Source organism: Rhinatrema bivittatum, chromosome 5, assembly GCF_901001135.1.
Source record: "Rhinatrema bivittatum chromosome 5, aRhiBiv1.1, whole genome shotgun sequence".
NCBI lineage: Eukaryota > Metazoa > Chordata > Amphibia > Gymnophiona > Rhinatrematidae > Rhinatrema > Rhinatrema bivittatum.
This window is the reverse complement of record NC_042619.1, coordinates 2,710,220-2,723,217: the sequence shown is the minus strand read 5'-3', so window position 1 is coordinate 2,723,217 and position 12,998 is coordinate 2,710,220. Positions and strand designations below refer to the sequence as shown.

Sequence of the window (12,998 nt, the reverse complement as noted above, 5' to 3'; positions counted from 1 at the left end):
GGTATATCAGTGGTGCCTTTTCAGTTTCTCTCTGACTCCATCTGCTGGACGGGAGGCATAACCCAGCAGTCTGGACTGATCCTTGGTACTACAGGAATGAAAATTATCAGGTAAGTCCTAATTTTCCTATACTACACGTCTGCATGGAGACTCCTCCACTCCTTAATGGAAGTACAACCGGGAGAGTTCCTAACCTCCCTGGACCTCTCCAAAGCCTACCTTCACATCCCAGTCCATCAAGATCACCAGCGTTTTCTATGCTTTGTGGTACTGGGATACCATTACCAGTTCCAAGCACTACCCTTCGGATTAGCAATTGCCCCCAGAACATTCTCCAAAATTATGGTGGTTGTGACAGCAACATTGAGGAAGGAAGGGATCTTGGTACACCCTTGCTTGGACGACTGGCTGATCAGGGCAATGTCTTCGGAAGAAAACAGACAGGTGACCAGCAGAGTCAAGAAACTACTGCAGAAACTCGGTTGGGTCGTGAACATGGCAAAGAGCAGTCTACAGCCCTCTCAGTCTCTAGAGTACCTGGGAGCCAGTTTCGACACTAAACAGAACAAGGTCTTCCTCCCTCCCCTGAGGAGGAGGAAGCTGATGGAACAGTTACGACGATTGATGACCAGTACACGTCCCAAGGTATGGGACTATCTTAAAGTCCTCGGGCTCATGGCATCAACCCTGGAGGTCGCTCCATTGTCAAGGGCTCAGATGTGCTCTCTCAAGTGCTTCTAACTATCACACTAGAACCTACTATCCTAGGATTACTCAATCCACCTCCAACTCCCAGCAGAGGTATGTTCTCAGCTTCAGAGGTGGCTACAGGAAGACCAACTGAGCAGGGGAGTAAGCATATCCCCACCAAACTGGATCGTGCTCACCAAAGATGTGAGTCTACGAGGGTGGGGAGCCCACTTTCAGGAGCTGATTGCCCAGGGACAATGGAACAAGGAAGAGGTGGGATGGAACATAAACCACCTGGAAGCTCGAGCAGTCAGACTAGCGTGCTGCGATACAGCCACAGGCTCCAAGGGCAAGCGATCCGAGTAATGTTGGACAATGCTACATCAACTGCCAGGGAGGAACCAGAAGCCAGCTGGTATCTCTAGAAATAGATCCCCTCATGGCATGGGCAGAAGTAAATCTACAAGGGATCTCAGGCTCCCACATCACAGGGAAGACAACGTCTCAGCGGACTTCCTCAGCAGAGAAAGCCTAGACCCGGGGGAATGGGCACTGTCGAACAAAGCATTCCAACTGACAGTAAATCGCTGGGGTCTCCCAATCATGGACTTCCTGGCCACCTCTCTCAATGCTAGAGTCCCCAGGTTCTTCAGCCGAAGATGAGAGCCACACTCCCAAGGAATCAACGCCCTCTTCCAGACCTGGCCAGAGGAGGACTTGCTGCACACCTTCCCCCCCCTTGGCCACTACTGGGTAAGATCATCCACAAGATAGAACACCACATGGGACTAGTTCTACTAGTGGCCCCGGATTGGCCAAGACGCCCATGGTACGCGGACATGCAAAGACTCCTTGTGGGGGAGCCCCCTGTGCCTACCTCCACACAGGTATCTTCTCCAGCAGGGCCCAATTCTTCACAAAGATTAGTCTCTATTCCCTCTTAAGGTCTGGCCCTTGAGAGGACTCACCTGAAGAAGCGCGGTTACTCGAAGGCCATGATTGACACCCTGCTCCGCGCACGGAAGTTCTCAACATCTCTGGCATACATACGGATCTGTAGAATATTCGAAGCCTGGTGTGTATCCTGGGCAGAAACCAAACTGCTGTCTCCCGCTGAGATCTGTCGAGCGGCGACATGGTCTTCCCTACACACCTTCTCCAGATTCTACCGCCTGGATGTCCAGGCTAGAGAAGACGTATCCTTTGCAAGGGCAGTATTAACTGGACCTCGGGCAGCCTCCCGCCCTGTCCAGGAGTAGCTTTTGTACATCCCACTGGTCCTGAGTCCATCTGGCTACATGCTAGAAAATGGAGAAATTACTTACCTGATAATTTTGTTTTGTACACAGATGGACTCAGCATCCTGCCCATGACTGCCCACACAAAAGGGGAGGGCCTTGGAAAGAAAAACTCTATTAAACAATTTTGGGTAAACCGTTGCCTATCCCTAGTTCAGGACACCTGCATTTAGTCTGGTGTCGGCGTTAACTTGGTTGCGTGCACTGGCGGTCTCCAGTTTTTTAAATCTGTTGAATCAGTTTAATCAAGTTGTTATGCAAGCTATATATCCACAATGGCTTTTCGAGGAGGATACTGAGGAGCTGAGGTCACTGCAGGGGTATATCTAGGGTGACGTCAGCTTTGAAATCTGACTCAGTTTCCCATCTGCTAGTAGAAGAGCACATAACTGACACTGCAGTTACCGAACCCATGAAACCCACCCACAGCCCACCCTACCCCCCCCCCCCACAGCCAAACATACCCTCCCTCCCCTTCCCTTTGCCCCCCCTACCCGCCTTTAAAAACCCTTCCCTGGGTCTCCACCCCGCTAAGACCCTATCAAGATCGAAATCTTTCATTTATATTCCCAAATTGAAATGTTATAATGTATTGTATATTATAAATTGTTCCTTTTTCTACAATACCAGTCACCAGGCTCTAATGTTCCTATTATACCAGTTCCTTGTTATTTTGTAAAATAAGCAGATCTTGCCTTATTTGTTCAGTTATCTGTAAACCGATGTGATATCTCGATCGAATGTTGGTATATAAAAATAAATAGCCCACTGGTCCTGAGTCTGTCTACACTAAGGAAAACGAAATTATCAGGTAAGTAAATTCTCCATTGCTTGACTGCGGCAGTCAAAAAAGCAAACAAAGCAAACAATGTTGGTAATTATTAGAAAGGGAATGGTGAATAAAACGGAAAATGTCATAATGCCTCTGTATCGCTCCATGGTGAGACCGCACCTTGAATACTGTGTACAATTCTGGTCGCCGCATCTCAAAAAAGATATAATTGCGATGGAGAAGGTACAGAGAAGGGCGACCAAAATAAGGGGAATGGAACATAGAAACATAGAAATGACGGCAGAAGAAGACCAAACGGCCCATCCAGTCTGCCCAGCAAGCTTCACACATTTTGTTTCTCATACTTATCTGTTTCTCTTAGCTCTTTGGTTCTATTTCCCTTCCACCCCCACCATTAATGTAGAGAGCAGTGATGGAGCTGCATCCAAGTGAAATATCAAGCTTGATTAGATAGGGGTGGTAACCGCCGCAATAAGCAAGCTACACCCATGCTTATTTGTTTTACCCAGACTGTTATTCAGCCCTTATTGGTTGTTTTTCTTCTCCCCTGCCGTTGAAGCAGAGAGCTATGCTGGATATGCGTGAAGTATCAGTTTTTCTTCTCCCCTGCCTTATAGGGGAACATCTCCCCTATAAGGAAAGACTAAAGAGGTTAGGACTGTTCAGCTTGGAAAAGAGACTGCTGAGGGAGGATATGATAGAGGTGTTTAAAATCATGAGAATATAGAACGGGTAGATGTGAATCGGTTATTTACTCTTTCAGATAATAGGAAGACTAGGGGGCACTCCATGAAGTTAGCATGTGGCACATTTAAAACTAATCGGAGAAAGTTCTTTTTCACTCAACGCACAATTAAACTCTGGAATTTGTTGCCAGAGGATGTGGTTAGTGAAGTTAGTATAGCTGTGTTTAAAAAAGGTTTGGATAAGTTCTTGGAGGAGAAGTCCATTACCTGCTATTAATTGAGTTGACTTAGGAAATAGCCACTGCTATTAATAGCAACAGTAACATGGCTTAGTTTTTGGGTACTTGCCAGGTTCTTATGGCCTGGATTGGCCTCTGTTGGAAACAGGATGCTGGGCTTGATGGACCATTAGTCTGACCCAGTAAGGCATGTTCTTATTTATTTATTAACAATATCAGCTATGGGTTGCAATTGCTCCAACAGTGCTCATTGGGATATCCAATGGATATAATTGGAATTTCCTAGCGTGTAGCAGATGGACTCAGGACCAATGAGTATAGTGTACTCTTGATAGCAGTTGGAGACGGATCAGATTTCAATCTGACGTCAGCCCTAGTACATATACCCCTGCAGGAAGTGCAGCTCTTCAGTATTTTCTGTCTCCATAGCAGTTAGGGAATCTATGCACGCTCGCACAACGTTAAAGTAATTTTACCAAAGAAAAACCCTCTATGCCCAGGGAAGTGATCCCACTGCCCAGAAGCTTTACCTTCGGGACATGGACAACTCTGATGAGGATTCAGCTACTGGTTTTCTGAACAGGGTGGGTACAAAACCTTCAGAGGTTTTAATGATGTTAATATCCAGGAAATCAATTTGTCTTGCTTGAATATTAGCAGTAAATTTCAAATGTGGATTACAGTTATTCAACCAAACAAACGCCTGGAACTCTTCTTGGGTCCCTTGCCAAAATAAAAGAATGTCGTCTATGTATTGCTTCCATACTGTAATGTGCTGTGCAAAAGTAAGGGGTGTTTTTCCAACAGATTTGTGGCACGGCCATGGGGGCAACAATGGCTCCTGACATAGCCAACTTATTCATGGGTTGGTTTGAAGATGAATGGATTTATTCTAATAACCCTTTTGCACAGCATATTACAGTATGGAAGCTGTGTCATGTCTGTGCCCTCGCATGACATCACCCACGTGTAATGGCAAATTCATGCCTGCTTATCAACGGAGAGAAATAAGAAACATTGGGAATTTTAATTTATTAAGAAATGCTTAAACCCAACCAAACTCTGATCAGGAGAGCTAGGTATTAAGTTTCAAAAAGAGTCTCAAAAACATAGGGGGTGTTAATTGGAATTTGACTAAGGCCAGAGAGGGCGCATGACGCACCAACTTAGGAAGTCTCTTCCAGACGTGCGGCAGTGGAAGAGACAGGCCTAGGGAAGAGTGACTTGCCTGAGGTGAAGGGTGTAGGTAGTGAGGAGCTGCAGACTGGGAGTAAGAGGAGCTTGACCAGATAAGGAGATAAGATTCAGGCTTGCAGGCTTCAGTAAGGTACAAGAAAATATTTTCCATAGATTGCAAAGCTCAGGGACGGGGCCATATGAAGTGGAAGGGAGAGAAGCTCCAAGGAAATGTGCAAAGCTACTTTTTCACTGAGAGAAGTTCAGCAGAAGTTATAGAACTGTCTGTTTTATGGTCAAACAATCATCCTGTCCAAAATCCTCACATGTGGAGTGCCTCAGGGCTCTCTTCCCCCACTGTTTTCTTTATTATCTAAAGTTCATCCAGTCTGCAACCCAGTTTACTCCAATATTGAATGCCACCTGTTTGCACATGACATTCAACTTTGCATAAAATGGGGTCTGTCCAAGCTTCTCCCATTGCCAATCTCAATAACTATCTCAAGGCAGTAGTCCAAGGGTCAGTAACTATAAATTCAAACTTAACCCCTCTAGAGCTGAACTCCTGGCTAAGGCACCAAGGTCACCTGCTGAGATCTCCACTTTCCCTATTGGGAACCCCCCCCCCCCCCCCCCCCCCAGCTCAGAGAATCTGTGTGAAGTCTCAGGGTTCAATTTGACCTAAATCTCCTCATGAAATCCCACATCTTTAAAGTAGTAAGAGCTTCCTGCCAGATTTGATCATTATACAACTGCCTCAATCAACATAACCTTGCTTCTGTTATTCATGCCGAGTAGATACTTTAATTCAGAGGGACAAGATGGCTGCCGAGTAGGACTCTGCATCGGATCTCTCGTTGTGTGGCTTTTCTTTTTGAAATTTCCTAAGCTTTCGAAATGCCGCATACTAAAAGAAAGGGGAAATTAAGGGGATTGAGTGTCAGCGTACCCTCGTCTGATCCTCTTCAACCCCGCATCGAGGGTTTCTTCGCAGGAGCTGCAACTTCTTAACCGGAGGATTTGGTCGCTGGGGCAACGACGGTGGAGTGTGCGCCATCCCCCCTGACCTTTGACACCACCTTGAGCCCCGGTGAGCCGAACAGGCCTGCTCACCCCAGACAAACGGACGAGCCAACCCTAATACCAGCAATGGTGGGGAGCTCCTTGAGTTTTTACAAGGAGAATTTGAGCCAGAGCGATGGAGGGAAACCCTGGAGAAAACCACGGGGCCTTGAGGAGAGGCTGGGACGAGTCTTAGAAGAGCCACGGGTGAATTAGATCAAGACTCCCCGACTGAGGAGCATCGTGCAGTGGCATTGATTTCTTCACAAGGTACTGGACTGAGCATTGGCACTAAGGTGGAAACGGGAGTTGCGCAATCTAATATTATGATACATGGTCTTAATTTGCAACGTCCAGTGGAAATGTCTCTAGAGGGAATATGGAGAGTTCTAAAATCAATAGAATCTTCAATAGTATCACTGTCCCAAATAACCGTAGAAACAAAAAATCAAACTGTGTTGAATACTAATTTGATTTCCACATTCAATGCAAAGGTGGAAAATCTTGAGATCAGGGTTTCCACCATAGATAAAATACAATAGCAGCTTGTTTAATCGAACTTTGCTAATAATAGGAGATTAGAGAACAAGGAGAACACTCTTAGGTCACATAACCTTAGAGTGTTGAACTTTCCTGTAATAAATATGATTTCCCCTCTGGAGATGTTTAAGCTATATATTCAGCAAATACTAAAAATTCCACAGTCAGCAATCCTGTAATTATAAAAGCTTACTATCTCAAGCAGGCTGACCGGGCAGAGAAAGAAGCAGCAAGACAGACACCGACACTGGATATCTCACAGGATATGGAAATCAACAAGAGAAGACCATTGTTGGTCTCATTTGCCTTTCTGACTGACCGCAATAACTTATTGAAATTTTTCTTTAGATATCGACCCTTTTCTATGGTCGTCAGATATGGATTTACCCAGATGTGATAAAGTCGACGCAACTACGTCGTAAAAAATTCCTTACAATGCGAGCTAAGACACTTCAATTAGGAGCCAGATTTAATCTGAGATACCTGTGCAGATGTTGTATAAGATATTTAAATACAAATTATGTCGTCTTCGAGCATGATCAGCTTAGAGCTTTTTCGATTGTGCATACCCGAGAAGGTTCCACTAGTGGTTCGGCATAGATATAAGTTGTGTAACTACTCGACGTAACTGTTTCTTTATTTAGTATTCCCTATCTGATGCTTCTATTTCTGCCCCTCCATATTTCTTATATTTTAGGTGCAGATAATGCTTATAAGCAATGTTTTTCTTTGATATATTTCCCGAGTGAATGTACCAATATTTCTGTACAAGGATGTATTCTTGTGAAAAATATATAATTTTGAAAATTAAAAATTAAAAAAAAAAGATACTGTAACTCAGGCAAGACTTCTGACAGCACAGCAGGCAACCCAAACGGGCAGACTGGGGATGCCAAGTGATCCTTATCTGCCGATATCTTCAGCACAGAAAAGAAATAGACAGTTTCCAGCTTCTGCTTCTTGGTTGTATTGTCTCTGCTCAGATCACAGGATTCGGTATATTTTGCTGCTATGGCTGCGGTTTCTTTTCTAGTCTTGTGGGTTGTCTTTGTTTGCCCTCTGTTTTGGGAACGTGTATCTCTAATCTCTTTGCATTTGTTTCTCTTTTCTGGTGTTGTACTACATGCAGAGTCAGTTTGGTTTTTCTCTGCACATTTCTGTTACTAATTCTGGTCTTTTATTCTGCATTTGATGAGGGCCTCTGTGTTGTGCATGTGTGACTGAGGTCATGCAGTCTTACTATAGCAACTTGTTTTCCTTTCCCTAGAAGATAGATTGCGTGTTTGCAGTGCTGAACTTTCATAGGTTGGGATGTTGCTGCCTGTCTCTCTCTCTGCCCAGCTCTTTTTCCTTCCTGTTTGGCCATGCTGTCAGATCTTTCTGCCTGCCTCTGTCCTTCGCACACTGACGCCTGCCTTCCTGCTTTTATCTGAACAGGCATCGAGGAGCCCCTGAGCCTGCGTCGGAAGCGCATGCTGACCCCCACCTTTATGTACAGCCCCTGGAAGTTCGCCTTCATGAGGCAGCACAAGATTGACATGAACTGGAGACATGGAGACATCAGGCCCCCGAAGGTGGGTGGATGTAACGCTCAGGGTGTACTGCGCTCATATTACTGATCAGGAGCACAGAGCTCCAGAAGTTAAATGTGTGGGTGGACAGGACAGGAGGTAGAGCAAGAGGGAGCTGCTGCTCTGTATGACTTAACAATTTGGCATCTCCCACCCCCATCTCCTGACCATCGTTCAGTGCTGGCGATGCGTTCTTCCCCCTCAACTCCCGCTGATGGTGTCCTGTATAACCTCCCCTTCCTTCCCCAGGTACTGATGCCCACCTGTATCCTGGCTAGTGGTCCACGTGCCTGAATGCAGGCATTGTAAACCACCACCTGCTTAAGTCTTTCCAGCCATGTGGCCCTGCCTCTTCCGTCGCTTTATAAGCATGGCCAGGAGGCGCACCAGATTGTGAGCCTTGGAATAAAGGAAGGCATCAATGAGGAATTAAGGGGTGGTCAAGGAAGCGGAAAGCCAGCAGGAGGTGATTCCATCCCATGCCAGCTCTGAGTACATTCAGATAGCCCAAGTATGGATTATGGAGGGTGCACAGGAGAGAAGTCACAGCGTAAAGCATGTACCTTCCCCCCCATAGACACTCACTTCCCGGATTACCGGACATAGAATGGAGTAAAACACCACCAGTGAATTTATAATAGACTAAAATGGCCCACAGAGGTTTTGCTTTCAGTTTAGGGTTTTAACTGCCTTTCTGTGGGTGTTAACGTTGGACAGTGCCGAGCCTAGAAGGGTTTTCCGAGAATGAGGTCATTCCCACACATGTCTTCCTAGACGACAGCTCTGCCCCTTGGCACCAGTGGATACCATGGCTCCTGGTCCTTCGGCATCAAAATCTTTAACAATTTATACAATTAAAATCTTTCCAAAGTCATAATCAGATATTTAAATAAGAAATTAAAACGTTTTTCCATCTCATCCTGCTACACCAGTCCGGACCTGGACATTGATTTCCTCGTGTGACGACATCGCCACTACCTAGGGGTGGTGGCGGCACCGGGAAGTGTAGCAGGATAAGACCCAAGCCAGACCACGAGTCCTAGAGGGGACTTGGCTGAATAACAATATAATAAAGCAAGAGCAAGTGTTCCCCTGTGGCTGAGAGGAGGTTTGCTGAGTTCCTTCTCCTCCCCCTGGCCACACCATGTTATCAATCTGCTGGCACAGGTTGTTTATTAAAAAAACAATGGTGGGAGGATGGTGGGAGGCTTCGACAGGCAGGTAAGTGCTGCAGAAAGGCTGGCTCCGGAGGGAGGGCACTGCGATAATTAGCAGCCATGTGGCTGAGGCTCACTCTACAGGGAGGCCTAATTCCACTGCGGCAACTGTGGCAAAGGGACTGCTTTGTCTTGCATGCGTACACTCAGGGGGAGGTCCCAGCTGAGTGTTGCTTCCTCCCCCCTGCACACCCCCATGATGTGAGGCAGGCATTGGCTGCTCCTGATGGTGCAGCCACATGGCCGATAGCAGATGCTGCTGCTTCTTCAGCAACTTTTATTTATTTATTTTTTTTACAGGGATTCCCGCGCCTGCAGACCAGCACAAAATGGAGCCTGTGGGGGCTCCTCTGTGCCTTCCACCTTGCTACAAGTAGCTTTTCCCTTGGAGCTGCCAATATTTTCTCCCCCAGGGGACCTGGGGGACTTCTCGATTCCTGCATCAGATCCTATGTGCATTTAAGAAGCCGGGGAGTAGCTCTGCTGGGGGACGGCTCTATGGCCTTTGAAGCTGTTCCTCCTATACTGTCCCTACAGGTACCACCTAAGAGCGCAGGGAGCCAGCCCAGAACGAGGCAAGTTTGGACTATTGGAGGGGAGGGAAATTCTCCCAGATTCTGGGGGTGACTGTCATCCGTCTCTTCCGCAAGATTGAGATCGATGAGTTAATTGAGCAGGTAGTTACTTTTTGCATCTTGAGAATGTCAAGTTGCAGGGTATGCCTAATGGGATTCTATCATAAAAGGAGTGTGAAAGTCCCCTTTCCTCTGCACCCTGACGTAGAGGAGAGGATGCTGGCTGAGTGGAAGTCCCCTGAGTCAGTGCTTGGGGTGAAATTTTTGCAAAAGTTATTCTCACAGGACAAGCAGGATATTAGTCCTCACATATGGGTGACATCAGGTGGAGCCCAATCACTGAACACTTTTGTCAAAGTTTCTATAAATTTGACTGGCACCTACTGGGCATGCCCAGCAATGCACTGATCCTGCATCCAGCAGGGGTCCCACTTCAGTCTCTTTTTCCGCACAGCAGTAGCCATGCGGGTTAAGGACCTCTCTTGAGATTGCTGACAGGAATTTTCCTCACAGAACTTCTTTAAAAATTTTCAAACAATTCTACCCTATAGGGGTCCCCCTATTGATATCTGTCTCTGCGGTTGAAAGGTAAGGCTTTACTCTCGCTTGTGGTCGATTCCCGTTGAGTTTTCCCTTCGGGGCCTACTGGCCATCGACCACACCGCGGCTAAATGTTTGTCAAAGCCATGGCGTCGGGTTTTCGTTGGTGCCCAATTGACCTCTGACAATGTCCATCACAGACCCATATAGAGTTTGTGTTTTGTGCTTGGGGTCTGACCAAGATACCCTAACTTGCATCAAATGTGCCCAAATGACGCCGAAGGGCTGCAAAGCCCGTTTGGAGAAGATGGAGTTTCTTTTTCATTCAAAACTCCCGACTCAATCGACCACTTCGACTTCATCTGAGCTGGTGCCATCGACCTCTCGTCAGCAACGGGACACTGGTGCTGTCCGATTGGCATCGACTACTCCGAAGGTGTTGACTTCTTCCTCTTCGCCTTAAGAAACAGACCGAGGAGAACATCATGAAAAGCGTCATCGGCATCGGAAGGCTCAGTCCGCCAAACCAGGCAAGTCCTTGGCATCGGCGTCGACAGAGCCACCGACAAAGAAATCCCGTCCAGAGAAGGCCCCATCCTCCTCTGCGACCATGTCACCGAGGCGTTCCCCACCTTCATCGGTGCTGGGAGCAGTGATGCCACTTTCACCGGTGGACCCTCCCGTTGCGCCAGTGCTGCCTCCTACTCCGGTGCCGGGGTTCCACGCCCCAGGCTTCTGTGAGGAATTGGATCAGATGATTCAAGAGGCCATCGGTAAAGCACTGCACAGCTTCCAGCCTCCATCGATGCTGATACTGTTGCCCGAGCCGGTCACCGATCCAATTCCCATGGTGCTCGCACTGCTACTGGGTAGATTGGATACGTTGCTTTGTGCCCTTCCACCGCTGGAGCTGAAAACACCGGTATATCCTCTTCCTTCGATGCCAATACTTGTGTCATCAGAAGACTAAGAAACAGATACCCATACCGCTGTCTGGAATTCTGCCACCGACTCATCCATCGATGTCGCCAGTTCCATTGGTGCCTCCATCGATGCCTAGGCCTGGTCCTTCGGGATTAATGCCTTTTCTCCCTTCTGAAGATCCTCAGGGAGCTGCTGATCAACCTTATGATCCTTGGACTGATGATTCTTCCCAGGATACAGATGATCTGCCTTCAGAGCCCTCCCCTCCTGAAGAGATACGGCGTTCTCCTCCATAGGATCTGTCTTTTATTAACTACATTAAAGAAATGTCTGAAACAATTCCATTTCAGCTTCAGACAGAAAAAGATTCCAGGCACAAGATGCTGGAAGTACTCTAGTTTCTTGATGCTCCTAAGGAAATCATGTCAATTCCCATTCATGAAATCCTAATTGATCTACTAAAGAGGAATTGGGAGCATCCAGGTTCAGTTCCACCTGTCAACCATAAGACAGATGCCACCTATCTTGTGCAGTCAGCTCCTGGGTTTCAAAGATCACAACTGGATCATCCCTCTGTGGTTGTGGAATCAGCCCAGAAAAAGGCACGACGTTCCAAACCTTATTCCTCCAGGAAAGGAACAGAAATCCCTAGATGCTTTTGGCAGACGGGTTTTTCATGGCTCAATGCTTATATCTTGCATTGCTTCTTACCAGTTGTACATGACCCAGTATAACAGAAACCTTTTTTAAGAAGTTACAGGATTTCTCTGAATCTTTACCTGACCAATTCCAGGATTACCTTAATGCTCTAGCTCAAAAGGCCTGGATGCTGGTAAACATGAGGTCCGTGCTGCGTACGACATATTTGACACTGCCTCTAGGGTGTCCGTAGTGGGAATTAGTGCAAGAAGGTGGGCCTGGTTGAAATCCTCTGACCTCAGACCAGAGGTACAGGATAGGTTGGCTTACCTGCCATGTGCTGGGAATAATCTCTTCAGAGACAAAATTCAGGAGACTGTGGCGTTGTGTCAACTTTCTTCAGTACCTGCTGAGTTCTTGTCCACCTCCAAGAGGACATTCAGGCAAGATGCTAAGTGACCGGCTTACAAACCAAGAAAGTATTATCCTCCGGCTTACTGAGGTCATCATTCTAAGCCTTATCAAAAAAGTAAGTCCAGACCTCAGAAGATCCAACCTGCTCTCAGCCAGGACCAGCATCATGGTTTTGACTCCTTCCTGTAGAGCATAGGCCAACCTCCTCTTCCATCAGTACCGGTTGGCGGTCGGTTGTGCGACTTCACCAACACTTGGCACACAATTACCACCAATCAGTGGGTACTTGCAGTAGTCACTCAGGGTTACTACCTCAACTTCCTGGTTGTACCGGTGAACTCCCCATCTCGGCTGATGTGGGGATCATCCGACCACTCTCCTGGAACAGGAGTTATCAACCCTCCTCCAGTCCCAGGCAATAGAACCAGTGCCTCTCTCCCAATGGGGAAGGGCTTCTATTCCCGGTATTTCCTCAGCCCAAAAAAGTCAGGTGGCGTTCGTCCAATTCTGGACCTTCAAGCACTAAACAAGTATCTGCAAAGAGAGAAGTTCAAGATGGTAACCTTGGAGTCTCTACTTCCTCTTCTTCAAAAAGGAGATTGGCTATGCTCTCTAGATCTCCAGGGCACATACA

At 47.0% G+C, this 12,998-nt stretch overlaps 1 protein-coding gene across 3 annotated transcripts in view; it reads left to right on the top strand.

Moving 5' to 3' along the window:
* The window catches only part of LOC115091734 (F-box/WD repeat-containing protein 7-like), a 137,822-nt gene that overhangs the window by 69,724 nt on the left and 55,100 nt on the right, over window positions 1-12,998 (top strand). For all 3 annotated transcript variants that reach the window (XM_029601898.1, XM_029601897.1, XM_029601899.1), the window contains one exon: window positions 7,922-8,058. In XM_029601898.1, the coding sequence (XP_029457758.1) occupies window positions 7,922-8,058 (137 nt within the window). The remainder of the gene's footprint in view (window positions 1-7,921; window positions 8,059-12,998) is intronic.